Source organism: Kogia breviceps, chromosome 2, assembly GCF_026419965.1.
Source record: "Kogia breviceps isolate mKogBre1 chromosome 2, mKogBre1 haplotype 1, whole genome shotgun sequence".
Taxonomy (NCBI): Eukaryota; Metazoa; Chordata; class Mammalia; order Artiodactyla; family Physeteridae; genus Kogia; species Kogia breviceps.
The window spans coordinates 181,223,781-181,251,778 of NC_081311.1; the positions used below are offsets into that span (position 1 = coordinate 181,223,781).

At 53.3% G+C, this 27,998-nt stretch overlaps 1 protein-coding gene across 1 annotated transcript; it reads left to right on the top strand.

Moving 5' to 3' along the window:
- The first annotated feature begins 814 nt into the window (after positions 1-814).
- On the top strand, positions 815-27,979 carry IGFBP2 (insulin like growth factor binding protein 2). The gene is made up of 4 exons (XM_059052795.2): positions 815-1,337; positions 24,205-24,434; positions 25,172-25,312; positions 27,454-27,979. The coding sequence occupies exons 1-4, from the start codon at positions 911-913 to the stop codon at positions 27,616-27,618; spliced, it is 963 nt and encodes a 320-aa protein (XP_058908778.1). The 5' UTR covers positions 815-910; the 3' UTR covers positions 27,619-27,979.
- The last annotated feature ends 19 nt before the right edge of the window (positions 27,980-27,998 follow it).

The following is a 27,998-nucleotide window of genomic DNA, read 5'->3' on the forward strand; positions in this document are numbered from 1 at the left end:
GCATTTATTGGAGAGAGCTCTAAATGACCTTACCCCAGGACATTCTCCCACACCTGGAAAGCTGATCTGACCTAAGACCCCTGAAGCAGGGTGTTCTGTCCTGCAGCAAATGCCTCGAGATCTGTGGGTGGAGGCCCAGGTCCCCAAGGGATTATTTATGGGGGGAGGTGGAGCAGAGTAGGCGGAGAGGAAGGGAGGTCTCTTAGTGTCCAGAAATTTCATTTCAGGTACTTGTATGTTACCAAATGCTTGCAGGGTTGAGAAACTGAAATGGTCCCTAAGAGGGGCTGTTCGGGGTAGGCTGATCTAGAGGATGTGAACAGCCTCCTGACTCCTAAGTCACTGTCCCAAGCAACACGTCAGCAGTGGGACCCGAGGATGGAGGGAACTGCTGGCAGAGGGCTGAAATCTACTTGAAGGTCATGTCTGACGTCCTTTGCATTCCCTCCAGCAGTGAGCCCAGCGCTGGCCACATGGGAGGCGCGCAAACGAAGCCCTTCCGAATTGAACCGAAAACAGGAGACAAAAGCACCCACTCTTGTCCACTCCCGCGCCAATCTTACCCAAACCCCCAAGTTATTCTCATCCTCCAGGAGTCAGGGAGCCCGCGGTAGAAGGGTGTGGAGGGAGAGAGGCCAGGGGGTGTAGGGGACCCACGCAGCATGCAAGGAAGTGGAGATGGGCGAGTGGGCGTGCGCGCACGCAGAGGCCCGCGCGCGGGAGTGTCGGGGGAAGGGGGTGGTCTCCAAAAGGGGGAGGGGAGAAGGCAGGGGGCGGGGAGAAGCAGGGCCCTTTAGGACCCGGCTGCGGCGGCGGGGGAGGAGAAAGAAGCGGAGGAGGCGGCTCCCGCGCTCGCAGGGCCGTGCCACCTGCCCGCTCGCTCGCCGCCGTCGCGCTCACCGCCGCCAACATGCTGCCGAGACTGGGCGGCCCCGCGCTGCCGTTGCTGCCGGCGCTGCTGCTGCTGCTGCTGGGCGCGGGCGGCGGCGGCCGCGGGGCGCGCGCCGAGGTGCTGTTCCGCTGCCCGCCCTGCACGTCTGAGAGCCTGGCCGCCTGCAAGCCCCCGCCCGCCGCTCAGCCCGCCGCCGAGGCCGGGCCGGCCGGCGACGCCCGCGTGCCCTGCGAGCTGGTCCGGGAGCCGGGCTGCGGCTGCTGCTCCGTGTGCGCCCGGCTGGAGGGCGAGCGGTGCGGCGTGTACACCCCGCGCTGCGGCCAGGGGCTGCGCTGCTATCCCCACCCGGGCTCCGAGCTGCCCCTGCGGGCGCTGGTCCATGGCGAGGGCACTTGCGAAAAGCACGGGGATGCCGAGTATAGCGCCAGCCCCGAGCAGGTTGCAGGTAACGCTGGTTGGGACAACTAGTTCGGAGAAACTTGGAGGGCAGCGGGGGAGCCTGGCTGGCGGCCCTTCTGGAGGGAAGGAATGTGTGGCGGAACCTCAGAGACCGTTTTAGCGGAGGAAGAGCGGAGTCCTGGACCGGCGCTGGGCGATTGTTGGGAGGGGGGACCCGAAAGTCAGGCCCGGGGCGGGGGGACTGGAGTTCGAGCGTGCGGAAGATCCCTGGCTACTAATTTGGTGGGGAAAAATGGGGAGAGAGAAGGCATCCCTGTTAACCATAGGCTTCGCCGGTGGAATGTACCCTGACTTCTTTTTTTGGAGGGGGGATTTCCTGGGGAGGAGGGTGTCCGTCAGATCGGTGGGAGTAGGAGCTTGAGGCTTATTTGGGGCGCCGCTTGAGCTGGTGACCGCCGACCGAAGGCTCCTGGAGAGGTCCTGGTAGAGGACGCCGCCGGGGGCTGAGGCTGGCGGGTACCGGTGACACCAGGGACCTCTAGTGAGAAGGAAGGGGGCGCTAGGAGAAGGCAGCGGCGCCTTGAGGTCCCTTCCTTCTGGGATTGTGAGGTGAGAAGAAAGGACTTGTTGGTACTTTGTAGGGTGGGCTGCCTAGGGGGGAAATTAAAAAGGAACGCTGCTATTTTACAGAGAGGACGAAGAAGACTCTTGCTTTTATGTTGGGTGGAACGATGAGAGAGGGACGTTTGGGAGGCGAGGAAGAGACCCCATTCGTTGAGTCACTGTAACTTAAGCCGGGTCGCCGGCTGCGGTCCGGGGCGGGGGCAGCCAGGCCGCTCAGTTTAGCATCTGGGCCCCCGGGCGTACGGCAGGAGGATGCCTGGGCAGGGGCGCAACTACTCTTACCGGAGCGAGGTGTTGCCTTCCCCCCGCCCCCCATCCTAACTGAGGGAGCTCGTCCTGTCCCATAGAATGGGGGCCCTGAGGTTCTTTGTACGGAGCTCGCCTACCCCCAAACAAGTTTTCTGAGGGACGCAACCAGGCTATAAAGATCTCTCACGTGTTGGTTTTTTTGTTGTTTTGTTGTTGGTTTTGTTTTTTAAATTACAAAAGCCTCCTGCCCCAGTGTTCTGGAGGAAGCTGTAATTATTTTCTTTCCTCTTGGAGACAGTGGTGAAATGTGTCCACTGCCTGCTGCAGTTGTTTAAAAAGCAAGTTTCTCAAACTTAGAGGAAAAAAATAAAAGAAGGAAAGAAAGAAAAGAAAAAGTGAAAAATTCTTGCTTGCTTGTCAGCTTCTGGGGTCCTTGGCCCCCTCCCGCCCCGGACACCCCCCCCCGCCCGCCCGCCTTCCTTCAGCCTGCTATTGTTTTTTTTCCCTGTTCTCCTTGGGAATACAATTAGGGGTCAGAGTTGAAATCTTTTCTTTGTCGCATTTTGACCTTGAGTGCACAGCAAGTTAGGGCTTCCTCTGAGCGGAACCCCTCAAGTCCCTTTCTTCTCACTCCGGCTTGCTTCCCTCCCTAGCCTGCCTCGAAGTTAACCCTTTCCTCCAGCTTCTCCTAGAAAGTAATAGTAAAAGGGAAAAGACTCAGCAAAGGTCCTTTCACTGTGGGTGCCCATCCCCCCAGCCCTGCGTTCCTCCTCCTTCGCCCCCTAGCACCCCGCGGTCCACCGGGGAGGTACTGTGGTTTCTGAGCTGAACTCTGACAAACTAAACATCTCCCTCAGCAGGGTGAACTTTTGTTCAAAAGGCCTCCACGTTCATAGAATTGTTTGGATCCTGACTGTTTTAACCAAGTGCGTAGCACATGTCCTTCCTAACCTTCCTAGCCTGGCTGTGTCCCTCAAAAAACTTGGTTGGGGGCATTTTGTCATTCTTCATTCCTCTCACTCTCTGCCTGAAAACCAACTGTCCTGCCTCCCAACCCTCAGAGGCAGGTTAGGGTCTTCAGAAGGGAACAGATGCTGGGAATTCTCCCATTCACTCCTCCCTGGAGTCGCCAGGGGAGCTCGGGGACAATGGGGTGAGTTCATGGGAAGAATGTCACTGTGGATTTTCTGCCTGGCTATGGGACTCCTTTCCGCCAGCCAGCCCCAGCTGCCTCCACAGCCTGCTCCCAGCGGCCAGACAGCCGCCTTCCGCATTTTTCTCCTGTGCTCCAGACTGGGAAGAGGGGACACCAAGGTTGGGGGTGGGCGGAAGCTGAGCGGGTGCCCTGGAAAGAAGTGCTAAGAGCGGGGTGTCTGAGGCGTGAAGAGGGCTGAGGGGAAGGGGGCACTGTGGGGAGAAGCCTGGGCTTGCTGGGGTGCAGGGAAGAGAGAGAGAGAGGGGCGGGTTTTGAGGCTCCTGTGCAGGAGAGGGTCTTGAGCCAGGGCGGGGATCGGGGTGCTGCGTGGGGACTGCGGGGGTCCGAGTTGGGTGGGGTGTGCCGACAAGAACGTGGCCCCGATGAAACCTTAGCACTGAATGCTGCCGCCTCCTCTCCGTCTCCCATTTCTCCTCCCCCCCTCTGAAGAATGACCCCCCCCCCCAGCCCCATCCCAGCCTGCATTCCTCTTTGAGCAGGTTGCTTTTGAGAATTTTAAACATACCCTCTTATTTCGAGGCAGCAAACCCCAGCAGTTCCGGCTTTGCTGTTAGCTCTTTTGTCTTTGTTCCCTGGACTCAGGGGCTGTGTTGCTGGCTTCCTGGGGATGGCTGGGATGCAGGGGGTGGGGGTGGGCACATCAGCGGGTGCTGAGCCTGCATCCCATGGGGGTGATGGGCTGGGACTTGGTGGTTCAAAGAAACCCAGAAGTCAGACGGAGGCTCGGATTGCGGGGTGGGGGCTTAGAGTGGGTGGGCCTGGAAGAAAAATAGGAGGGGGACCCTGAGATCTGCGTGAAGTCTGGACCTGAGAAATGCGTGGGTGTGTTTGGTGGTGGCGTGAGCAGAAGTGCCTAGAAATGTTAGGGAAGGGAAAAGAAGCAGGCCTGGGCCAGTCCGGGCCCTTTCAGAATTCAGGGCCTCGGCCGGGCCGGACTGGCTCCCTCAAGCATCTCCCCTGCCTCCTTCCCTTCCGTGTACAATGCCGGGGATTATGCCGAGGGGCGGAGCTGCCCAAGTGGCCGTCTGGCCCGCTGCACTTATAAAGGTGCTATAGAAATGTGCAGTCATTCAAAGTCCCAGGGCCGGCCGGCGGGCGGGTGGGCGGGCCTGGGGAGGCTTTGCATCTGCAGTTGCTGGGGGAGCATAAAGGGGGGCAGAGGCGAGGGCTGATTTACAGTGGTTCAGTGCAGCTTCAAAGAAGGGGGAGAAAAAGCAACGGGACTTCTGGCTCAGAGCGCTGCTTTGCATCTTGTCTTGCATAAATTTGCATACTGAGTTCAAAGTCGTAAAATAGTCTTGGGGAATGAGTGGGACCTACTGTCACTGATTGCTAGCGTCACTACCCTCCCCCACCCCCACCCTAGACAGAATACCCAGAACTAGCTCTGCTAAGCTGCTCTGCCTGAGTGTGTTGGAAGGGGCGATGGGGGACTGGAGGGCTGCTGGTTCTGGGTCCCTCTGGGGAGACCGGAGATCTGTAGTTCCTTGACTACAGCGATTAAGCAGGGTGTGGCTCTGTGCGCTGTAGCCTTGGAAGCTGGGCTGGTCTGGAGGGTGTGACTCCGCAGGTCCTGAACCAACTAGGCAGAGGCAGGCAGTGTTGGAGTCTTTGCCTGCAGTCTCCCTGCTCACCTTCCACTCCCATCCAGAGTGTTCACGGAGATCGTTCCCCACGTGTAGTGATAATGACCCCATCTGTTCCTTTGATGAGATATTTGAGGAAGCTTTGAGAAAAAAAAAATCCTATTTACAGTGTCAAAAGATCTTACAAAAACAAAACCAGAGGTAAGGAGTCTCTGAATTAGAATAGGTGGTGGAGGAGAAGGGGAAAGAAAAACCCATCTGTTGGGGACATGAGGGTCTATCTATGCAGTGGTTCTTGGCCTAATTGAGTTTCCTGGCAGGCAAAGGGAAAAGGGAGGCTTAGATGGTTCTCACTATTAGCTTACCTTAGTTAGCAGTGAGCTTTAAAATAAACTTTTTAGGCACATCATTCCTTTGGGGGAAAGAATTCCTACAGAAATGCCTGCAAGGTGCCTGAGAGTCGGGATGTGTTCAATCACGAGCTGTCAGACACTGAGGGTGACTTTGAGAGCATCACCGTTCTCTAGCCCATTTATCAGGTTAGCTTCTCCTCGGTTCTCAGATTAGCTATTCTCTGCTGTAGAAAATGGGACAGCAATTGCCAGCTTCTGATATGAGCAGGTTCCAAAAATTCTTGGTTCTAATGAAATGCAGGACAGGAGTACCCGACAGAGGGAGGGGTGGGCAGGGCAGGGGCTGTTAAAGGGAATGAGGGAGAAGTAGAAAATGAACAGGCTGTGACCATGTTTGGTTTTGTTATTGGTCCTCCTCACATACCACAAAACCGTACCAAAAAAAAAAAAGGCTTGGTTATCATTATTTTTTAAAGAGACTGTGTTTAGCTTTTTTTTTTTTTTTTTCCGGTACGTGGGCCTCTCACTGTTGTGGCCTCTCCCGTTGCGGAGCACAGGCTCTGGACACGCAGGCTCAGCAGCCATGGCTCACGGGCCCAGCCGCTCTGCGGCATGTGGGATCTTCCCGGATCGGGGCACGAACCCGTGTCCCCTGCATCGGCAGGCGGACTCCCTACCACTGCGCCACCAGGGAAGCCCTGCATTTAGTTTTAGTCTCTCTCTTCTCTGTGTTCCCAGCTCCCCTTTTCCTCCTCTGCTTTCTCTGTCCTGTCTTCACAACCCACTCTGGACCGTTCTCCTCTCTCTCCCATGCTTCTCCCACTATAATTCTAGCACACCTGGCTGGATGCTAAGCAGGTAGACAGGGCTCGAGAAAATGACATGGGAAATAGATTGTGGCCCGGCCTTCCTCAGGGATCCAAGTAGATGGAGAGCACGTAGATGATTGGGGATTGGCGTGTTTGAACCAAATCTGACCCTTAAATGAGGAGGGTGGTTGGCTGGCAGTGCAGGGGCTGGGCTTCGTGGGCGGGGGTGCCTGCTAGGGCTGCTTCTGCCAAAACCAAGGCCCAGAGGAGCGAGGTTCTACGTCTAACGCGCCAGGGTGCTGGAGATCTGGTAGGCCGATGTTTGGAGCCTCTCTGCTTCTCCATGCTGTCTCTGGCCAGCATTTCGCTGAGATGGCAGGCAGCCTCCCGTCTGTCCTTATCCCGGTATGAGCTGCTTCTTTGCCTGCTTTGTCTCCCGTCTTACAGCATCCCTGCAAGGGAGGCTTTTTACCTCCATTCCACAGGTGTGGACTCTGGGGCTCAATGGAGGGGCCACCCGAGCAGCTAAGTAGTGAGGTGAGAGGCTAACCTGGCCGCCTTTCCTCCGTACCCCTCTGCCTCTGTGACCAAGCAAGTGAGTGCGGGCTGTTGGCAGAAAAAAAACCTTTGACCCCCGTCAGCCAGAAGGTTTGTTCCTGGACACCTGCCACGTGCAGGTGATGCTCGGGCCACCGTTCAGTTATTTGCATTCCCTTGACTCTTTGGAGAGACCCGAGTCCTAGAACTTGGGGAATTCAGAAATGGAAGCGGCCAGCGTGCAGTAGTTGGGAGGGGCACGAGGGTTCCAGGACAGGCCTCTATAGAGAAGAGCTGGTGGGCAGTGGATGAATGTGGAAGCAGCCTGGCCTTTGCTGGAAGATTGACCTGGGTTCCAGTGCAGGCCCATCTCTGAGAACCTGAGTGATGATGGGCCAGGGTCTTATCCTTTGGTGAAATGGGGATGATTGTATTTCTCAAATGGGGTACGTGTGAGGTCAGCTATGATAATGCAAAATGCCTGGCACGTAGTAGGTTCTCTTAGCTGCCTTAATCTTGGCAAGCGACGTCTCCTCTCTGACACTTAGGGGGCCTTTAAAACAAAGGCCGAACTGGCTGTGTCAGGCCAGCCACCTGTCTCTGAAGGTTGTACCAGGCGCTAAGGGGCCTCATCCTGTTGTGAAGTGGCTTTGGTTCAAAAGCCAGTTTCCTACCATGTACTTGCCACCCGAGGCAAGAGATATATTCTCTCTGAGCCTCAGTTTCCTTATCTGTAAATGAGGAATTGATAGCACCAGCTTCATAGGGTCACGTCTGCGTGTGTGTGTGTGTGTGTGTGTGTGTGCGCGCGCGCGCGCGTGTGGTGTGTGTACAGATAGATAATACATAAAAAGTCTACGCGCTTGGGTGTTTTTTGTTTTTTTTCTCTAATGAGCCACTTGATTTCCATCTCTCCATTTATAAAATGGAAGCATTCGTACCTCTGACCCATTTTCACAGACAGACTGTATAGTGGAGCTGTTTGTGGAAAAGGTAATGAAACTGTACTTTCGATGCAGAATAAACCCAATTGACAATAAACAGATGGCCTGAGGTCCAAGGCTTGCACGTTTTGTGGATAAGTTAGGTGGTGGTATTTAGGGCTCGTGCGCTAGGATCTGGAGCTGACCATTCTTCTGGCAGCTTCTCTGGAGTGCCCGAATGGGGGTGGAGGGACGGTAAGGGGCAGAGGGGGCCCCAGAGTTTGACCCTGGGTACTCTTGCTGGCCTTGCTACTCAGAAATGGGACAGGTGGAATTGGACATTAGGAAGAACAGCAGCACCCAGAAGCTGAGTCCTGCCTTCACCTGCCAGCCGACCTCTAGGACCCAGCTCTCCAGTTGCTGGAGTTCAGAGGACTGGGGAATCCCCGAGGCCACATTTCAGGGGTGGGCAGTGCCTTCCTCCATGGATGGCCTCCACGGGACACCTGCTAGGACCCGGGCTTTAGCAGAAGACGGTCAGAACCAGTGTGTACTAACACATTTGGTACACAGGGCGTGTGCCGGGTGAGCTGTCGTATTGTCAGTGCAGCCAGTGAAGATCCTGTGGTGCCCGTTTCCTGCCCCAGGAAAGTGGGCTTTCAGGACCATCCTGTCTGGGCCTAGGGTGCCAGCAAGTTGAACATGATCCTGGCAAAGAAACTGGATGTTCTATCCAAAAAAGCGATGTTTTCTTACTACACCGTCTCCAGCGTTGACCTCACTCCCCAGTGGAGTGGGGCCTGCGGGGTTCTCAACAGGCATCAGGGAGTGTTTTCTGGGCCCTGGGGTTCTTCCTGATGTCTGATTCCACCTGTGGTCCTGGAAAGCCCTCTGAATGGTGCATCTGGCCACGATGACATGACACAGTGTCTGTTGTCAAGCATCTGATGGAGTTGAGGCCCCAGGAAGCAGAGAAGCTGGATGCTTGAGCCTTCAGGGGTCAGCAGATGCTTGTGGTGAAACCCAGGATAATAGGGACAAAGCACAGCGTTTGCCACTGGGTGTCTGGGGTGGACGGTCTTGTTAAACTCCCAGGACCTTGGTGGTGGTAGGGAGGAGGGGGGAGGAGAGGCAAAGCTCTCCTTACAGAGGGGGTGGTGGGTCCAGAGAAATGTGTTCGCTTTCAGGTTCCAGAGTAACTGCCCCCTCCCTTACCCTCTCCCCGACTCTCAATAGAGTGGATGGGCTATAGGAGATTTTTCTTCTGACTGGAAAATGGACCATCTCCCTCTGTCCCTCCCCCTACTTGGCTCCGGATCCTCGACCCTCCCCTCCCCCTCCTGGCCACTCCTGTTCCTTAACAAAGCCAAGGAAGATCTGGGCTGGCTCAGCTCCTGGGTGTCAGTCAGGACGCAGAGGGAGACCTTGCTCAGAAAGCCGGCTCCCCCGGAAAGAAATACAGAGTCGACTGTAGTGAGGAATTGTTTCCTTTCCCCTTTTTTTTTGTAGTGGGGGAGGGGGGCATTTGGCAGCCCTTGGGGCCCCTTCTGGCCGCCGGCCCCACATCTCTTCCTGGCTCTTGGGAGGCAGGGCAGGAGTGAAGATTGGGGAGAAGGGAGCAGGGGCTGGCAGACCTCCAGCTGCGGGGCTGGGGAATTGGCCCACAGGCCCTGGTTAAGTTGGCCCCGAGCAGAGCCTGGGGAGGTTTCTAATTAGTGGACGGGTGTAGGTGTGTCAGCCTGTGTTCATTCAAGGAACTGAGCTCTGCGGGTGAGGAAGCCCCGAGGGGAGGGGCACTGGCCCGGGGAGGCCTTGGTAAGTTGGGGAGGAGGGCGGAGGCTGGCTTAGGGGTTCCTTCCTGATAGGGGTCGAGGAGATGGGGGCCTTCTAGCTGGAGTGATCTGAGTTGGATTGTAGGGGTGCAGTGAGCAAAGGGTCTGCCTCAAAGGGTAAATGACAAAATGCATAAGCATAATTAAAATTGCTTTTTTTCTAGATATTGTCTACTTCTACCCAAATGCCTGTAGTGGTTTTTTTTTGTTTTTTTTTTTCAATATTTCGGCCACACCGAGCGGCATGTGGGATCTTAGTTCCCTGAGCAGGAATCTAACCTGCGCCCCCTGCATTGGAAGCACGGCGTCTTCACCACTGGACTGCCAGGGAAGTCTGACTGTAGGTTTTTTGTTTTTTCTAGCTGTTTTAGCCTCAAGATTCTCCCCACTTGACAGGTGAAGAAATCAAGGCCGCATTCAGGTTCAAATGCCAAGGCAAGTACAGACCAGAATGGACGGACCAGAACGGAGTCTGGGTCTCCAGATTCTCGTTCCAGAGCTCCATTCCATCAGACTCAAACATGCAGAGAAGCAGTGAATTATATACTGCTGCTTGGAAAAGCTCCTTTTCCCTGGGAGGTAGTAATTAAGGCATAACTTCTCAAAAATGTTCCTTTATGCAACTCCCCAGGAAGTTTCTTTTAGGTCTATTGTCTTGACTTCTGGATGGAGGTGCCAAGTTGCCTGTGGATGGGGAACTTACTTTCTAAAGTGCCTGAGGCCAAGATAAAATGAAAATGACAGTTCCCCTGGGCCCTGCCCTTGCAATTGCCTGATAAGACCGGGTGGTTTCTATAGTGACACTGGCTGGAGGTGTGTCTGTGGCGGGCAAGATAAAGGCGGGTGGGGAGGAATGGGTTTACTGGATCCTAAGGGCTTTTGGGGTTGGGTGGGGGCCGCTGGCTTAAGACTGACGGCTTCCTTCCCTGGGAAGATGAAGGAGGGTCCTGTGGAGATGGGAAGAGACAAGGTGATAGGGAACAGTAGAAAGGAAGCCCTGGGGTTACAAGGTCTTGGTCAGGAGTTTACCATGATACCAGTGATCAAACGCCATTCTGGTTGGTTAAGAGCTATGGAGTTAAACCACCTGGGATTTGGTTTTGGCTCTGCTGTTGCTGCTTGATTTTGTGCCACTGGCCTCATACCCTATGGCTTCTTAGTCAAGCGTGAGAAGAGATAAGAAAATTATCATTATCAACCTCACGTGATTGCTTGATGATAAAACAAAGTTCTGTACACAAACTACTTAGCGCAGGGTTAGAAGCTCCGAGAGTCGTCCTGACGTCCTCTCCCTCTGATGTCAACACACAGAACAGAAGAAGGCAAATGCTTGTTTTTTAGCTGTTTGCTGATTGGCCAAGTTTATTAAGAAGGGGCATTTAAGAATCCTGCAAGGAAGTGTGGCCGCTTCCGCAGGGTGTGGCTTACCTGGACAGCTGCCCTTTGCTCTGGAAAGTCCAGAATGGAGTCAGTGGTGGAGGGTTTTCCAGGGGGCAGTCATGACTTTTGGTACCGTTGTTACTCATGGTGGTTCCACCATGGCTGACCGCGGACCAAGGTCCATTCATGCCCCTGGAGGGGAGGATTCTTACTTGAGGCCCTGCTACTTATCTCTGGTTCCTTTGCTGCCTCTAAACCAAGAGAGCGTAACCAAGGAAGACAACTGATGTGCTGCAGGTTTATATCAGACAAAATTAGTGAACTTTCAGTGGAAGGAAAAGAAAGCATGGTGACCTATTTAAAGACACTTATTTATATTCAAGACACTTCTTGTGCTGGTTTGAGAGTGTGGCCGGTAATCCTGGACATCTTTGCAGGTTTTCAGTTTCTTTTTGCCTCCCCTGGGTTCAATTTGTCAGGCCTGGGGTAGCTGGGAGACGTCTGGGGATGGACAAGAGTTGGCAGAGGAGAGGGTGGAAGGAGAGAGGTGAGCGGGACCCAGGGTTTATGGGCCACGGGAGCTGGTCTGTGTGGTGACGTCAGAGCTGAGTGCAGGAACAGTTGTTTGAATGTGAGTCCTGGTAGAGGGAAGTCGCCTTCCTCTCCAATTCCTGCTTCTGTTCGCTCAGTGCCTTTCTTCTCTCCTAACCACTCTTGCTGCTCTGGGGCTTAGATGGTGAGGGAGAGACCAGAAGCATGAGAAAAAGAAGTAATATAACAGGATACTCTAGGCCAGAGAGCGCTGGAACGCTCTTTGGACAGTCAGCTTTCCTAATGTTTAAACACTGGCTGAGCACATGTACAAGCTATGAGACTGACTCTATACAGATACAGTTACCATACCACCGGTAGCACATGCTTTTTAAAAATTTTATTTTTATTGTATATTGGAGTAGAGTCGATTAACAATATTGTATTAGTTTCAGGTGTACAGCAAAGTGATTCAGCTATACGTATACATGTATCTATTCTTTTCCAAATTCTTTTCCCATTTAGGTTATTACAGAGTATTGAGCAGAGCTCCCTGTGCTATACATATACAGTAGGTCCTTGTTGGTTATCTATTTTATTTTATTTTATTTTTTGGCCGTGCCACGCAGCATGTGGGAGCTTAGTTCCCCGACCAGAGATCTAACCCGCGCCCCCTGCATTGGAAACATGGAGTCTTAACCACTGGACCTCCAGGGAAATCTGGTTATCTATTTTTTTTTCTATATACAGATAGCCTTTTCAAAAATTAATTCATTAATTAATTTTTGGCTGTGTTGGGTCTTTGTTGCTGCGCGCGGGCTTTCTCTAGTTGCGGCGAGCGGGGGCCACTCTTCGTTGTGGTGTGCGGGCTTCTCATTGCGGTGGCTTCTCTTGTTGCGGAGTACGGGCTCTACGCGTGCGAGCTTCACTAGTTGTGGCATGTGGGCTCAGTAGCTGTGGCTCGCGGGCTCTAGAGCACAGGCTCAGTAGTTGTGGTGCACGGGCTTAGTTGCTCTGTGGCATGTGGGATCTTCCCCGACCAGGGATTGAACCCTGTGTCCCCTGCATAGGCAGGTGGATTCTTAACCACTGAGTCACCGGGGAAGTCCTGGTTATCTATTTTAAATAAAGCAGTGTGTACCTGTCAGTCCCAAACTCCCAAGCTATCCCTCTCCCACAGCACACGCTGTTTGATCCTGGAGGGGAGCAAGAAAAGCATTTGAAAAAGTTGGATATTATCTAAGAAGAAACCAAGTCAGTAGAGATGTATGTACATTTCATGTAAGTAAACGGGTGCTGTTTTAGCCTTTTGACCAAGGCTCTTGGGAAGATCTTGATGTGAAATAACAGGACCCCTCTCTGGTGGATAAAGTCACAGAAGGAAAAGAATCTCCAGTCTTGGAAGACGAAAGCGCAATCTCTTTCTTCCAAAAAGGCAAATTGAGCACACAAAATGTCTCCCTTCCTGCCCTCCTTTCATGATGTGTACTTTGTTTTGCACTCTATGGAAGCTAAGTACAAGTTTGCGTCTTCAAGAAGCTCCCTCCTTTGGAGGAGGAGGGAAAAGCATGGACCCATGGCTTTGTTCCAGTGCACTCAGGCTACAGGGCTGTGAAGGAAGCTGAGTCCAATTACAAGAGTGCTTGGCCCAGGGATACCCGTCATCCACTCAATCAAGTGGCCTTTGGACACTTGGAGGCCATATTGTCCATCCTCCTTCCTCCCGAACGATACCAGGGGAAGATGTGTAATTTGTTTCCACCTGCAATTTGTTACTCATTTTAGTTCTTCCTATGAAACTCGGGTGGCTTCTAAGGTGGATCTCTCCCATTTCGGTTTAAGTCTGCTATGTCCCTACTCCTTAGGAAGCCAGAACAGCTGTTTCCCTTCCATTGGGCATGAGTGGCCCTTGAGTGTTGATTCCTGCATCTTCCCCTCCTTGACCCTGTGACCCGCTTCCACCCTCTTCGAGTCTTTCCTCTGACTCATTTCCCAGTTCTTCATGCTGCACAGACCTGGCAGGGAGCCAGTGGTCAGTCTCCAACTGGCAGGCAGGTGGCTCTTGTGACCCTGGCCTCTGAGAACGGCACTGAAGTTGGCTATGTCACTGTGATTTGGTCCTCCTCCAGCCAGTGGGGTTCAAGGGGCACCCGTATTTACTGATACCCCCGCTTGACAAGGAGGGTGAGAGGTGGATGGAGTGAGTTTCTTTTAAAAGAAAACTTAAAAAAATGCGGGAGAATACTACGAATGACGTAATAATGCCAATCTACCACCCACAGCTGGGAACGGTTGATATTTCGTTGTCATATTTGCTTCAAGTCTTTTTTTTTAAGCTTCTGCTGATGGCCCTCCCCACCAGCCACCTGTTCCCTGTCCCTCCTCCCCAGAGACAATCACTAGAACTATTTAGTGTTTCTCTTTCTTAGCTAAACAGATTTGCTAATGAATGACCAATATTTCAGAGTCATTCTCTGAGATAATGGAAAATGTACATAAAAGGTTTCATTCTGCAACTGTTTCCCCTGTCCACGTTAGGTTTTGAGATCTACCCAGGTTGATAGACACAGGTCAGAGCTATACTTTTTAACTGCTGTATATTATTCCATTGTATTACCCTACTGATTTTATTTATCCATTCACCTATTGAAAGGCTTTCGGATCCCGTTGCTAATAGCTTTTGGCAAGTACAGTGATGCTGTAATGAACGTTTTTGTGCACATGTCAGAGAGAAGTGGAATTACTGGGTCAGGCACACTCTTCCCATAAGCCTTTGGTCCACGTTTGCACCAAAGCACACTCTCCGCTCACTTGGGCCTTCAGCAGGTAGGTCCCCTTGCCAGGTTCTCAGATGGCTTTAGCTGAACCGGACAAGAAATGTTGGGGACTCAGGGAAAGGAGGGAAAGCTGATAGTGCTGTTGACCATCTTGATATCCATTTCTCTGGCTCTTCAAGGACAGCCTGGCTCACAGAACCCCAGAGGACCGTGGCTGAATTTGAGCATGTTTTTGTTTTCTCAAACTGTCTGCCTCAGCCCTGACCCTCCCCACGTCTTGGCGATTCCAGGAACGACGCTGTTGTTTTATGAAGCAGTCCTTTGGAGAGCGCAGAGGCAGGGGAGGCCCTGTGCTTTCTGGTCACTCGATGGGGAGCCCGCGATGAGAGATGCTCTAGAAAACCTCCATGATGCTTGGCCGAGGAGGGCCCCTGTACGTGCATCCAAGCATATACATGTGTCTGTTTCTGAACCCGCATGTCAATGGGTGCAAAGAGCTTACGAGGCTTCCTCTTTGCAAAGTGTACATATGAAGCCATATCTCTTGAATAGAAGCCTTTTCTCCCATCACCAAGAAATTCTTCAGGAAACCGAGGCAGGAATCACAGAGGAATGGGGCCCTGAGCTGGAAGGTGGTTAAAAGTTAAAAGTACAGAGTCCTTGGGCTTCCCTGGTGGCGCAGTGGTTGAGAGTCCGCCTGCCGACGCAGGGGACACAGGTTCATGCCCCGGTCCGGGAAGATCCCACATGCCGCAGAGCGGCTGGGCCCGTGAGCCATGGCCGCTGAGCCTGCACGTCTGGAGCCTGTGCTCCACAACGGGAGAGGCCACAGCAGTGAGAGGCCCGCGTAATGCAAAAAACAAAACAAAACCAAACCAAAAAAACCCAGAGTCCTTGACCCCTCCTGCCCGTGACCCCGCCCCCCGCCGCCCCACAAGGCGTGCTGTCTCCGAAGCTCTGGGGCTGGAGCATAGGACTTTATTTTTCGCAGGCTCTTCAGATGATTTCTGATGAACGGCTACAATTGGGAACTGTTTGCCTAACTGTTTGTGTAACTCCCTGAATTTACAGCTGAGCACTCCGGGGCCTGCACATCTGAAACACCCAGCCTGGCATCATTCAGAATCCCAGGCCTGGCGGTAACGTCAGGGTCAGAACCTTGGGCCTCTGGCTTTCCGGCCAGTGCTGCCCTTATTGCCACACTAGAACCGGATGGCCGAGGCTTCGAGCGCAGGAGCCTGTGTTCCAAAGGAAATCCAAAAAGGGCTCAGGATGCCGTGGCAGGTAGTCGGCTCTCTCTGCCCTCGGGTAGTCCGCCGTCGCCGTTATCTCCAGTAGCGGTTTCTTCCCTGTACGAGGATGGGGCTGGGTGCCTACTGGCCATCCCACTCCACAGACTTCACCCAGCTCTGCAGCCCTTAGCTAGGTGATGGGCTCGTGGTAGCTGTCGGTGCAGGGAGATGGTCTCAAGGTGAGAAAGGCCAGTTCCTGCCCCTGTGTGATGTGATCACCTGTGGGACCTGTGGGTCTAGAACATCAGAGGAGGCTGCTGCTTTGCAGTCATTTCCTTCTGTGCGGGTGGGCGGTGGGTGTCATCAGAGAGGAGACCTTTTGTTCAAGAACCGTACTGAGGAGCTACTGGTCTGTTGCCGAAGGGATTTTTCCCAGAACGAGGTGGCATCTGAGAGACGTCAGGTTTGCTTAGCTGGCTCCCTAGGAGGGAGCAGGGGCTCAGAGAACGGGAAGGGAGTTTGGAGCGAAGCTGGGTGTCAGCAGGGCCTAGATGGCCCATCCGGGAACGTCATTAGCTGGGCTGGAATGCCACCACGTGAGACATCCACGCACGTACTACTCAGGATTCCAGTGTAAGAGGCTGCTGCTGCCTGCCCGCCTGTGACAGGCTGCAAAAAGGTGGAGGAAGGCACATGATGTCTCTCACCCAGAGAGACTAAGGACTTCAGGTTTAACCTTAGCTGAAAATTAACCAATAGGCCCCCTTCCTACCCCACCCGTTTCTAACTTCTGCCCCCAACGACGTCCCCCCACTCCCCCGCCTCCCAGCAAGGCCTGAATCACCCACCTGGGTGGGTTGTGCTGTTGAACAAAGTGGCCACATGCTAGGTGAAATTAGGTGAGCACAGTCAGCCATACAAAGGGACTGGCTTCAGAGCCTCTCCTGCAAAATCTGCTTTGCCCGTGTGTCGGTGCGTTTCCCTGTGAACCCTGCCTCACCTGTGCCTGCACGGTGGTTATGAGACTCCACCTATCTTTCCTCCCTCTCTCCCCCTTCTTTCTTCCCTTCCTTCCCCCCGTCTTTCCTTCGCCTAAATTCTATAAGCAAAGTTAAAGTAATTTTGGCAAATCCACCCTTGCCCAAGGACTTCATCAGATGGAAGAGAGCTTTCATGTTGAGCAACATATGGAATTTATACAATCAACAGAATCAAGCTTTAGAAGAAAGATGTAGAAAGATGTAGATGTGGAACTCTCTTATAACTCATTTCCACCCCCACCCCCCATGCATTGGCCATTCTGCAGACCAGGTATCACCCACCATTCCCCTCTACCAAACAAACGCACCTTTCATTTACTCTTTCAAGAACGAGGTCATCTGCACATGTCTTCCAAAGCCTGATTCTGCCCACATTGGGAGTTGGAGTGTGATGCTGTAGCCTATTTAAGTAGCAGCCTTCACTTTAGTGGGGTGATTTTTCTCATTTTTCATACATAAGACATTAGAACTCAGAAAGGTTAAAGGGGTTTGGCCAAAATCACGGGTGAATTGTCAGTGGCAAAGCCAGGATTGGAATTCAGGGCTCTTGACTCCTGGGGTTCTTTGCCCATTCGAGTTTGTGAATGAATTGTCCACTGCCGTGGATATCAGTGGAGAAGTTGTCCTGGAGGGAGGAGGAAGATGGTAGTGAGTATTTATTCTTTTGCCCAACATACGTCAAGGCTAAGTCCACTTTGGGAGAAATCAACAAAGAAGGAGCCATGTGAGTTCTGTGCCCAGCCAGGGTGGAACCAGGAAAGCAGCCAGCATTCCCCTGGCCTGTTACTGGAAATCCATTCTCAAAGGGCCTGGAATGCTATTACCTGTTGAAGGAGGTGAGTTCACTGGAGGGAGTGGTGGATTTAGGGTTGGGTTAGATCATCTCTGTGGTGCCCTCAGCTCTTAGATTTCCAAATAATCATGAGATAGACTGAGGAGAAGGTTGGAAAATGGCAAGGGTTTCTTCAGAATAAAGAAAAGAAAGAAAGGAGATGTATTAACCTCTTATGAAGACGTGTGATGAAAAGGTCTCCTTTTCTCACCAGGCCTGCATGAGGACATATGCCTCACACCGTAAGCAGGAAGGGGTAGGGGGTTGCTGTTAGATTCTTTTGTTTTAAAATTTTTATTTTTTGCGGTACGCAGGCCACCGCCGTGGCCTCTCCCGTTGCGGAGCACAGGCTCCGGACGCTCAGGCTCAGCAGCCATGGCTCACGGGCCCAGCCGCTCCGCGGCACGTGGGATCCTCCCGGACCGGGGCACGAACCCGTGTCCTCTGCATCGGCAGGCGGACTCTCAACCACTGCACCACCAGGGAAGCCCTGCTGTTAGGTTCTTAAGGTTTGTTTTCCTCAGAGTGCTCTAAGGTCTCCCATAGATCAGGAGTTGCCAACTGTCAAATGGAGCAGAGATCAGAGCATCGCAACAGGAGAAAGTGAAGTTTCATGAGAGAAAGGGTCTTCATACGTTGAGTAAGGCTGTCAGTGCTACAGTCAAGCCAGATGACACTGTGGGGGAAAGGACTGTGCCAAAATTGAGTTTTAAAGCCAGAGTGTCAGCGCACAGAAGTAGGCATCTTTCTGCTCCTGGACTGTCCCCCTCCAACTGCCCTGTTTGGCTAGCTTGGTAAGGCCGGGTCACAGGGCAGTGCGGGGACCCCAGGCCAGTCGTGGAGCACCTCTGATGACAGCAGAGAGGTTGTGCGTGCTCGTCTTGGACCCAGGCGCTGGTCCTTCTGGGCCTTGGGTTTGCTGTCTGTAAAATAGGACACCTCGTCCATGTCCCCTCGGTCCATCTGTCTCGCATTCAGCTCTCCTCCAGGTGTGTAAGGTGGGAAGGTGTGGCAGTCCCCCTACGGCAGGACGGGCCTTCTCCCTGCCCTTCAAGCCTCCCACAAGGGAGACTCTACTCTCCCTCTGTCATCTCCCCCACTTGTCTTTGGAAAAGCTTGACCTTCTGTACATCATTGGGAAACTCCCTTCTTCAGCGTTGACCCATTTCCTGGGTCACCAGGCAGAGAACAGCTACTGCTTACTAATCCTCACAGGGACATCTCTTCAGGAATCTTGGAGGTCCCTGTCAGTCATCTCTAAGCCCGCAGGCTTTTCCAGTTATGTGATTTGGGTTGCTAAGAACCATCTTAGAGTGACCTTTGCACCGTAGCCCATGGAGCTGCATACATAAGTGGTTGCTTAATAAATATTATTCTGAACCGAGCTCTCCTAGGCAGAAAAAAAAAATGCAACTTGGTATTTTTGTTCTGAGGGCAAATTCCACCTCTAGCTGGAGTTCTCCATGTGGAATATTTTCCTGCGGACTGCTCGGTCACCTATAAGGGAACGTATGGGCAGAGCTTGGTAACGTGTGATAATGTCCTTGTCCGGCAGAGCGTGAGGGTGCGGTGCCGTGTGGGTGCTTCCCTGAGTGCGGGACGCAAAGGAAGCAGCTGAGGGCCAGCCCCTTGTGCTGGCACTGTGTATGCATGCAGCAGCCCTCGGAATCCTCGCTGCCACCCATTGGAGGTGGATCCTGTTTGTGCGTGTTTTACGGATGAGCAGTGAAGGCACAGAGAGCTTAAGTAACTTGTCCAGGGCTGCACAGCTCAGTGGTAAAGCTAGGATTCAGCCAGGCAATCAGGCTTTGGAGGCTGAATCCCTGAACCTCTTTGGCTGGGAATAGGATTAGTCAAGGAATCAAGGCTCTTCTCAGCCTACAGTCCTTTCTGATCTCCACCCGGTCAACAATTGCATTTCCCTGTCCTGGGCTTCCACTTCAAGATGTGGGGTGTCAGCACCTGCGTCAGCAGACCAGGCCCATGGATTTCCTCATCTTATTGGCACTTTCATTGGCAATGATGAAATCAATAAAGTAATGGAATAAAACATACCCTTGAACCCGGGTGGCCTCCGTGAGGGTGGACAAACTGACCTTCCGCTCAGAGCGGCCAGGGACATCTCAGGACGGGAAGCCACCTCTGTTCTTCTGAGGTAGGACTGCCCACTTGAGCCCTGTCTTCTGGGACCTGGAGTGGGGCTGCATTATGACTTTTGGGGGCACCAGACATCTTTGCCTTTGTGGGCAAACACAAAAGAATTATAAAATTGTATTTTATAACTGCAAACATATCAGTGTTATATGAAGATGTTTGCTTTGACCTAAAAGTTTATCTTTTTTCTTCTGATTTTAAGAGAAATGAAAACATTTCCTAGGGCCCTGGGCACTGTGCCCTCTGTGCCTGATGAACAGACCAGGCCAGCCTGGAGCCTGCAGTCCTGAACGTGCATTAACCTGTGTGCCCCTCTCTTCCATCCAGTGCTTCCAGAGCTTGCAGAGGGCCTGGTTCTGAGCGTTAACTGTGGGCTGACCTCTAGGGCTCAGCCAAAGGATGCTTCTTTGGCCCCTGTCAGTGGTACGAGTGCCCGGGAGAGTTAGGGAAGAGGGGTCAGCAGGCTAAGAGTCCTCTGGGGTCCTCACCACCACCACCAAGAAGGAAGGCTCGTAGGCCAGAAGTGTTCCTCGTGATGGAACAGTGGTGGAGGGGGTCTTAGCCGAGGGAGGGGATACAGTAGAGCTCAGATCTGCTTTATGTGAGGCTGGGAGTCTTCAGCACTGGGCCGGGAACTTCAGGCCTCTGGATCAATCCGAACTCCGTACAGTGGTTTTCAACTGGGGACCATCTGGCAATGTTCAAAGACGTGTTTGATCGTTGCAACTCGGGGAGGGTGCCGCTGGCATCTGGTGGATAGAGACCCAGGATGGTGCTGGGTGTCTTACACAGGACAGCTCCTAACAAAGAATCTTCTGGTCCCAAAGACAGTCGTGCTGGGGTTGGGAGACCCTGATCCCAAGAATGTTCCAGGCATTGGGTTCTGGTGAGTGGAGCCTTCCCAGACATTCCCGAAGAGGACTAAATGTGGGCCATCCTGCTCTGTTTCAACCTGAGAATGTGTCATTGCAGCCGCGGTGGAGACGGGCTGTCTTAATTTAAGCCTCGGGGCAGGTGGGCAAACCTGCCCCCAAAAGAGAGGAACTCGGTGAGCTTCTGAGCGTCACAGGGTTCGTGACAGCAGAGCCAGAAATGGTGGGAAATTCCCAGAGCCCTTATCGAATTACTTTGTGAGCAGAACTCAGGGCGTCGAGTGCAGAAGTGGTGTTGAGGCCTCCATAGATGCTCTCTGTCACTGTGGGCAGGAAGCAGGCTGGGCAGGGCACGATGTGGACGGGTTTGTTGTCCCCAGGGTGAACTCGGGTACGAGGGGCTGGGTGCGGGCAACCCAGAGGTCCCCATCTTTTCCCCCCTTTGATCCTGCATGGTTCCCAATGCGGCCGGGGAAGCAGGACTTTTCTAGGCGTCTTGCTCTCTTCCTCCTGTGTTCCCCGGGCCAGCACCTGCAGGGATGAGGACAGGGAACCTGAAATTGTGTCACCAGGTCCAGGTGCAGAGAAACAGAGAAGCCTGTAGAAATGGAAGTGGCAGAACTGATGGTGGGGATGGACATGAGTCGTCCCCCCCGACACCCCATTGGTGCCAACATCTGCCTTATGCTTCAAGGTTAATGTTAAGCAGATGGAGGGTTACCTGAATCATCCCATCCTATTTGTTTGCCAGGTCTATCTCAGACTCTCGCAAGCCTCTCCTTCAACCTTCTGCTCTCTACCTCTGGAATCTGAACAGGGAAGGTGGGATCATCTTCATGGTTGGCCTCAGCTGCCTGACCAGCCCCAGGGGAAAGCTGCAGCCAATCCCCATTCAGGGGAACCAGGCCGGTAGCTGAGCCAGGGAACCGGGCCTGCTTCTCTTGGAGCCTCTGGGTTTCTGCTGTTTCAGCTTCAAGGACAGAAAGGGGAGGGCAGGGTGGGTGAGGAAAGTTTGGGGCGGGTGAATGTAGAACGTGGTGGATCAGGGCTCCCACCCAACTTGGTGGCAGATGCTTCAGATCAGCCTTTCCCTGCAGGTGGTGCTGGGGCTTCTGGAATAAGATCTAATGTGCGCTTGCTTTATTTATGATAAAATCTGGGCTACCCGGAGCCCCTGGAGAAATAGCCGTTCTAGAGAAAAATTTTCCGGGTTTCAAAGGGCTTACTCATTTAAATATTTCAATTTTTATTTTTCTAAAGTTTAACAATTTTGGATAGATATCTTTCTTAATACTGAATACTTGTCATGTTTACCCCTTTCCTTTTTGGATGCCCTAAAGGTCGTATTATCAACACTAGTCTTGTTTCAGGCCACACAACATGGAAGTTTTCAGGGGTCGTCAATGTCTGTGGAGTTGTTTGCTGTGCACTAAATGTCCCCAGAGTTCTTATGTTTGGTTTTTTTTTACTGTCCTCTCTCCTCTCTGCCATTTGATACTTCTCGCCACTGACCACATGCCTTCCTTTTTCTCCTTTTAATTTTGTTGATTTTATTCTGCGGTGGCCTTGGAAACCAGACATGCAGAAACCAGGCTTATCTGACCAGTGCTACTGCCAAAGATCAAGGTTCTTCATGCACTGCCTTTCCTTGATTTATGAGGAAAGCATCACGGCTTTACAATGCGTGGACGTGGTGACTGCTGTTCTGATACTCGGAAGCTTATCTTCCTCCGCTTCCCGCTTCTTGATTGGTTTCCACACGGCAGGGGTAGCAGGTCACTGAAGCAGCTGTCATCATCAGCATCATCGTCAAAGTAATCACCACCAACAGGACCTAGAGCTTCTGCGTTCCACACTGTATCTTAATGGCTTTACCTATAACATACTCTCAGCAGTTCTGTAAAGTAGGAACTATTCTTATCCAGTAGTTTTCGGTTAAGAAAAACAGAGGCACAGTGCGGATATATATGCAGGAGAAATACAGCTGGTATAAAAAATGGCAGAGCTGGAATTCAACTTGAGTCCGCCCTCCTGTGCAGCGCTTGCCAGTCTGGAGATAATGTGCCTGGTTCTAAAGGATGCTCCAGCTAGTGAGAACCAACCAGGCATCAGGCCTAGTGCGAAGGGAAGGGATGGGAGTAAACCTCCGTTGAACTCCTCCGTTTCCAGGGACCCTGTTGGTGCCTGGTACCCCAGAGTCTGCTGGAGCGTGCTCCGAGGATGCAGGCGCTGGCTCCCCAAGGCACGGAAGAGGGTCCCACACCTTAGCTGGGGAGGGAGTGAACACCAAAGCACACAATCCAGATGGGGTATCGTGGCCCCCCGTTTACAGGTAAGGGCCAGCTCCTTCCACTATATAGCATGCCCAGGACAGCGACCCCCTGAGCCCACCACACTGTGCCTGAATTCTGAAAGGACTGCCAAGTACTAGGCGCCTCGCCTGAAACCCTTGTGTAGAAATATCGTAAAAGCCATTCGGGTACGTTATCCAGGCTGTAAGTTTTCAGAGGTGCATTAGAGGGGAAGAGAAAAGGTGCAAGATTTGTTTGGAAACTCCCCTTGCCTGCTTCCTGAGCCCTGCAGGGGGCTGCTCCAGGCAGCATGGTCTGAGACCCTGTTGGCCCTGCTGTGTGTGCGAGGGGCTGTTTGTGCCCCGGCCCACCACCTAGAGCTTGCCAGAAATTGTCTCCCTGGTAAGGACCTTTCCATCCCATTCACTCTGTTCCCTGGCTGGACATGCCTAAGCCTGCGTGAGACGGTGGGAGGGGAGGGCTGCTCTCAGGGCCCCTCCACCTGAGCTGTGTGCACCGTAGGAGCCGTTCCCTATTGCCGGCTGGCTGGAGGTTTAAGAAAGTCGGAAGACTTAGTGGATGGGCCTTGGACAGACATCTGGATGAGGCTACGTGCCCTGTGATAAGATGAAACTACAGCGTGGTCATCGTTCCGGTTCTGGGGGCTCTTGATGTCATGGGGGGTGGGGCAGCACGCAAAGACAGACGGGAGGCAAATCAAGGTCCCGGGATAGTGCTGTAGCAGCCATAGGAGTGGAGCGTCAGGGCAACAAAAGGAGGAAGCGGACGGGCAGATGAAGAGTGATGGCGGAGGGGTGCTGGACGCTGTGCTCTTCTGGTGGCAGCGTGGCTCTCCGCCTCACTTCCCCGCCAGACACAGCACGGCCCAGTGATCTCTGTGGCATGCGTTTTAAAAGCTCATCCGGGGCTTCCCTGGTGGCGCAGTGGTTGAGAATCCGCCTGCCGATGCAGGGGACACGGGTTCGTGCCCCGGTCCGGGAAGATCCCACGTGCCGCGGAGCGGCTGGGCCCGTGAGCCATGGCCGCTGAGCATGCGCGTCCGGAGCCTGTGCTCCGCAACGGGAGAGGCCGCAACAGTGAGAGGCCCGCGTACCGCAAAAAAAAAAAAAAAAAAAAAAAAAAAAAAAAAAAGCTCATCCGATCCATGCCTTTTCCGACCAGACATCATGAAGACTTTAAACGGGGAGTTAGTGGTGGGTGAATCTACGAGGTCTTTCAGGGGAGAGCGATGGACATTACCGTTCCCTGGTGAGAGCCTTGACCACATGGTCGTCCTTCGTTTGTGCCCTTCTGCTCCCCCACACGCCTCCTCCCCCTTGGCCTCCTGGGGTGGAGGCAGAGCAGAGTAGGTGACCCAGGCATTTTTCTGGAGTCAGAGAGCCTGCGTTCAAATCCTGGATTGTGATCTTGGTCAAGAAATTGACCTCTGTGAGCCTCAGCTTCTCTGTCTATAGACGTTGGGGGACGTTGCTAATTGTGCTTATCGTTGCTGTGAAACTGAAATTGATCATCCACATAAATCACTTAGCACCGCTGCTTAGGTGTTAGTCATCGCCTTCCTTGTCATTATCGGGGGGGGGTCCAGATGGTCCCTGGAGGGCCCGCCTCTCTGGAAACTGGACCTGCAGCTCTTCCTCCCTCCCTCTCTCTGCAGACAATGGCGAGGACCACTCTGAGGGAGGCCTGGTCGAGAACCACGTGGACGGGAACATGAACTTGTTGGGAGGTGGCGGTGGTGCTGGCCGGAAGCCCCTCAAGTCGGGCATGAAGGAGCTGGCCGTGTTCCGGGAGAAGGTCACGGAGCAGCACCGACAGATGGGCAAGGGTGGCAAACATCACCTCGGCCTGGAGGAGCCCAAGAAGCTGCGGCCGCCACCTGCCAGGGTCAGAGCGGGTCGGGTCTGCTTGGAGGGGTGGGAGCATGTGCAAAGGGAGTGTCCCAGCAGGCGGGCATGTGGGCCCCCCCGATGAGATCCGTGTCCTGTGAGCCTGCGGGCAAAGCACTTTCCTCTCTGATTCTGCCACTGACATATTCAGTGACCTTCAGGTTGATCAGTTTCTCTTTGCGGGGCCTCAGTATCTTTGGCTGTGAAATGGGCTCTGCGTATGGGTTCTTGAAGTCCCTTCCTTCGAAAACCTCCACGTTTCTGCTTGGCTTCGGGACACAGGCAAAACAATGGATGCTAGAGATACAGATGGAGCCGCTTGAGCTTGCCCACTCTTGTTGCAGTACGCTGCCCTCACTCGGCTACCCCTCCTCTTCCTTTCCAGCTCAGCTTTGCTGTCTTGGCCCTGGTTGGGTTTATGGAAGGGAATGGAGGTTGCGCCACTGGGTGGCTATAGAGATACTCTAGCGGCAGCCACTTGAATTCAGTATTTCCAAGTAGCTCCCATTTTGACCCCTGAAAGCTGTTGACACAGATGGAGGAGAGGAGGGAATACTCATATGCAGGTGACTTTCTTTAGGGGTGCGGTGGAGCATAATCATATAAGATTGCTGGGCTGGGTGTCCGAAGTTCCCGGTTCCACCAGCTGGCTGTGTGGCCTTGGGAAGGTCCCTTCAGAAGAAGCACGGGCCTGTTCCCACTCTAAGCATCCTCTCCGCGTGCGTGTGCCCACAGACCCCCTGCCAGCAGGAACTGGACCAGGTCCTGGAGCGGATCTCCACCATGCGCCTTCCCGACGAGCGGGGGCCCCTGGAGCACCTCTACTCCTTGCACATCCCCAACTGTGACAAGCATGGCCTGTACAACCTCAAACAGGTGAGCGAGGATCTCCTTGGCCCCGGACCCTGGGTGTGCCTTGTTCTTGCCCCACCACCAGTAAGCCTGTGAACGGGAGACCTGGTCTTCTGTGAGGAGGCTGGGGGGGGGATGCCAGCCAAGCGGAGAGGGGATGCCAGCTGCCAGGCCAGGGAAGGCGGGAGCGGGGCTTCTCTTCTTGGCTTCAGGCTTGTCAGAGCCTGACTCCATGTACGCAGCTTACCTGCCAGCGGCGCTTGCTGTTCCGGATAGGAGGGAGCCTCCTGGAGGAGAAATAGCACCTCATACCAGTGCTGCTTGATTTTATTGAGCATTAGAATCACCTGCAGGTGATTCTGGGGCCTCGTCCCCAGAGTCTGTCATTCAGACGGTCGAGCGGGGTCTGAGAGTTTGTGTTTCTAACCAGCTCTCAGAGGATGCTGATGATCCATGGATGGCATTTCCAGAATCACTGATTTAAACCGTTGACCAAGTAGCCTCTCTGGTTTTCAAGTATCTCAGGGAATGGAGAATCAGGGGTGGAGAAACGCCACTTGAAATATTTCTAGAAACGGTAACAGAACAGTGTTATCAGTACATTCGAGAAAATGTAGGAAGTGTAAGTAAAACACCCAGGAGCCCTTTTTCCTCCCCTTTCCATTCTGTTCATATGCCTTCTGATGATCTATGTGTGTATGCAAATTTCCCCTTATCATTATTAATATTGTTTACCTAACCACATAGAGTTTGTAGTGATGGTTGTTAGTGGCTGTTTTAACGTGGTCAGTTGTCCTTTCACCTAGTGCACTGCTCACTTCCTCCAGCTCATCCCTTGTATAGGGAGAAAACGTCTGTGTGCATTTCATCATGTAAGGCAGAGAGAAGGATTGAGATGGTGTGGACTCCTCCGGCCATTCTGTTTTCCAGCAGAGATTCTGAGCCCAGCTGCACACTGGGCTTCCCTAGGGAGCTTTAAAGAATACGGATGGGGCTTCCCTGGTGGCGCAGTGGTTGAGAATCTGCCTGCCGATGCAGGGAACACGGGTTCGTGCCCGGGTCCGGGAAGATCCCACGTGCCGCGGAGCGGCTGGGCCCGTGAGCCATGGCCGCTGAGCCTGCACGTCCGGAGCCTGTGCTCCGCAACGGGAGAGGCCACAACAGTGAGAGGCCCGCGTACCACCAAAAAAAAAAAAAAAAAAGAATACGGATGCCCGGGCCTCACCCCCAGAGATCCAGATTTTGTGAGTCTGGGGTGCTTTCTGGGCACCAGATTTTTCAAAGGCTCCCCTGGTGGTCCTAGTGGGAAGTCAGAACTGACTTTTAAAGGGTGGCTGCGCAGAGCCAGGAGATGGGGTATGGGGCTCTGCTGATACCCCGGGGGGGTGTGTGTCTGTGTGTCTCACTTCCCCATCTCCTTCACAGCCCAGGCATCTTGCCCTTTGAAATAGCAGTCTAGCGTTAAAAGCTATTTGTTCGTACACCTGCCCTCTAAATGTAAGCCAGCTACTTCGTTTGGAGCTCAAAAGAAGAAATAGTGATCTTCTTTTCTTGCGAACCTTATGGGTAAACGGGGATTTGCATTTGCAAGAGGAATTGGCTTATGGGTAAGATCAGGGATCCTAGGAGGGGAATGCCTGGGTTGGCATCTCAGCTGTGGCTCTTACTAGCTCTGTGACGTTGGGCAAGTTACTGAACCCATCTGGGCTTCCTTCTGATCGTCCTTAAAGTGGTAAAGCAATGGTACCTACTTCACAAGGTGGTTGAGAGGATTAAATGAGTGTATGTTAGATATGAACTGTAAACGAGCAGCGTATATGACTGCTTATGCCACGCCCAGCACATAGTAGGACCCGAGCTAATGCTGACTTGTATGTGCGTTTTCCGCCTCACACTACGAGTGAACTCCAGTACACTGGGTCCCCGGCTGGATGGGACCTCCCCGTGGATGGGGGCTGAGTCTTTCCATCGCGAGGCATCCCCAGCAGCCTTGCTGATAACCAGAGCACGGTCCCTGGTCCAGCAACACCAGCGTGAGTCACGTTGGAGCTTATTAGCCGTGCAGAATTGTAGGCACACCCAGACCTCATGAACGGAGCCTGCATTTTGGTGAGACCTCCGTTTTATCGGGGTGTTCTCCATGTCCTCCTCTTCTCTCTCCTCAGTGCAAGATGTCTCTGAACGGGCAGCGTGGGGAGTGCTGGTGTGTGAACCCCAACACTGGGAAGCTGATCCAGGGGGCCCCAACCATCCGGGGGGACCCCGAGTGTCATCTCTTCTACAACGAGCAGCAGGGGGCTCGCGGGGTACACACCCAGCGGATGCAGTAAACCTACAGCCAGCCGGTGCCTGGCACCGCCCTCCACCCCTCCAAAGCTGGCAGAGCAAGGAGAGCGCTTGCGTGGTGGGTGGAGGGAGGATTTTCCAGGAGTTCTGACACATGTATTTATATTTGGAAAGAGACCAGCACCGAGCTCAGCAACCCCCCCACCCCCCCTCCCCACCCCCCTCCCCGCCTTTCCCCTCCCCAGCTGGAGATGCCTGCACCCTCCCTCCTCGAGTCCCTGCTGGGCAGGAAGCGGGTGGTTGCAGTGCGGAGCTGGGGTAAAGGTTTGGGAGAGGGAAAAAAGAAATTTTTATTTTTGAACCCCTGTGTCTCTTTTGCTTAAGATTAAAGGAAGGAAAAATAAAGCACGTTTCTTTTGCCTGA

Bases quoted from the DNA above. Each gene is read 5' to 3' on its own strand.
- IGFBP2 (XM_059052795.2), top strand. From the start codon at position 911: ATGCTGCCGAGACTGGGCGGCCCCGCGCTGCCGTTGCTGCCGGCGCTG. The intron at 24,435-25,171 runs GTCAGAGCGGGT...GTGTGCCCACAG, and splicing joins TGCGGCCGCCACCTGCCAGG to ACCCCCTGCCAGCAGGAACT. The intron at 25,313-27,453 runs GTGAGCGAGGAT...CTCTCTCCTCAG, and splicing joins GCCTGTACAACCTCAAACAG to TGCAAGATGTCTCTGAACGG.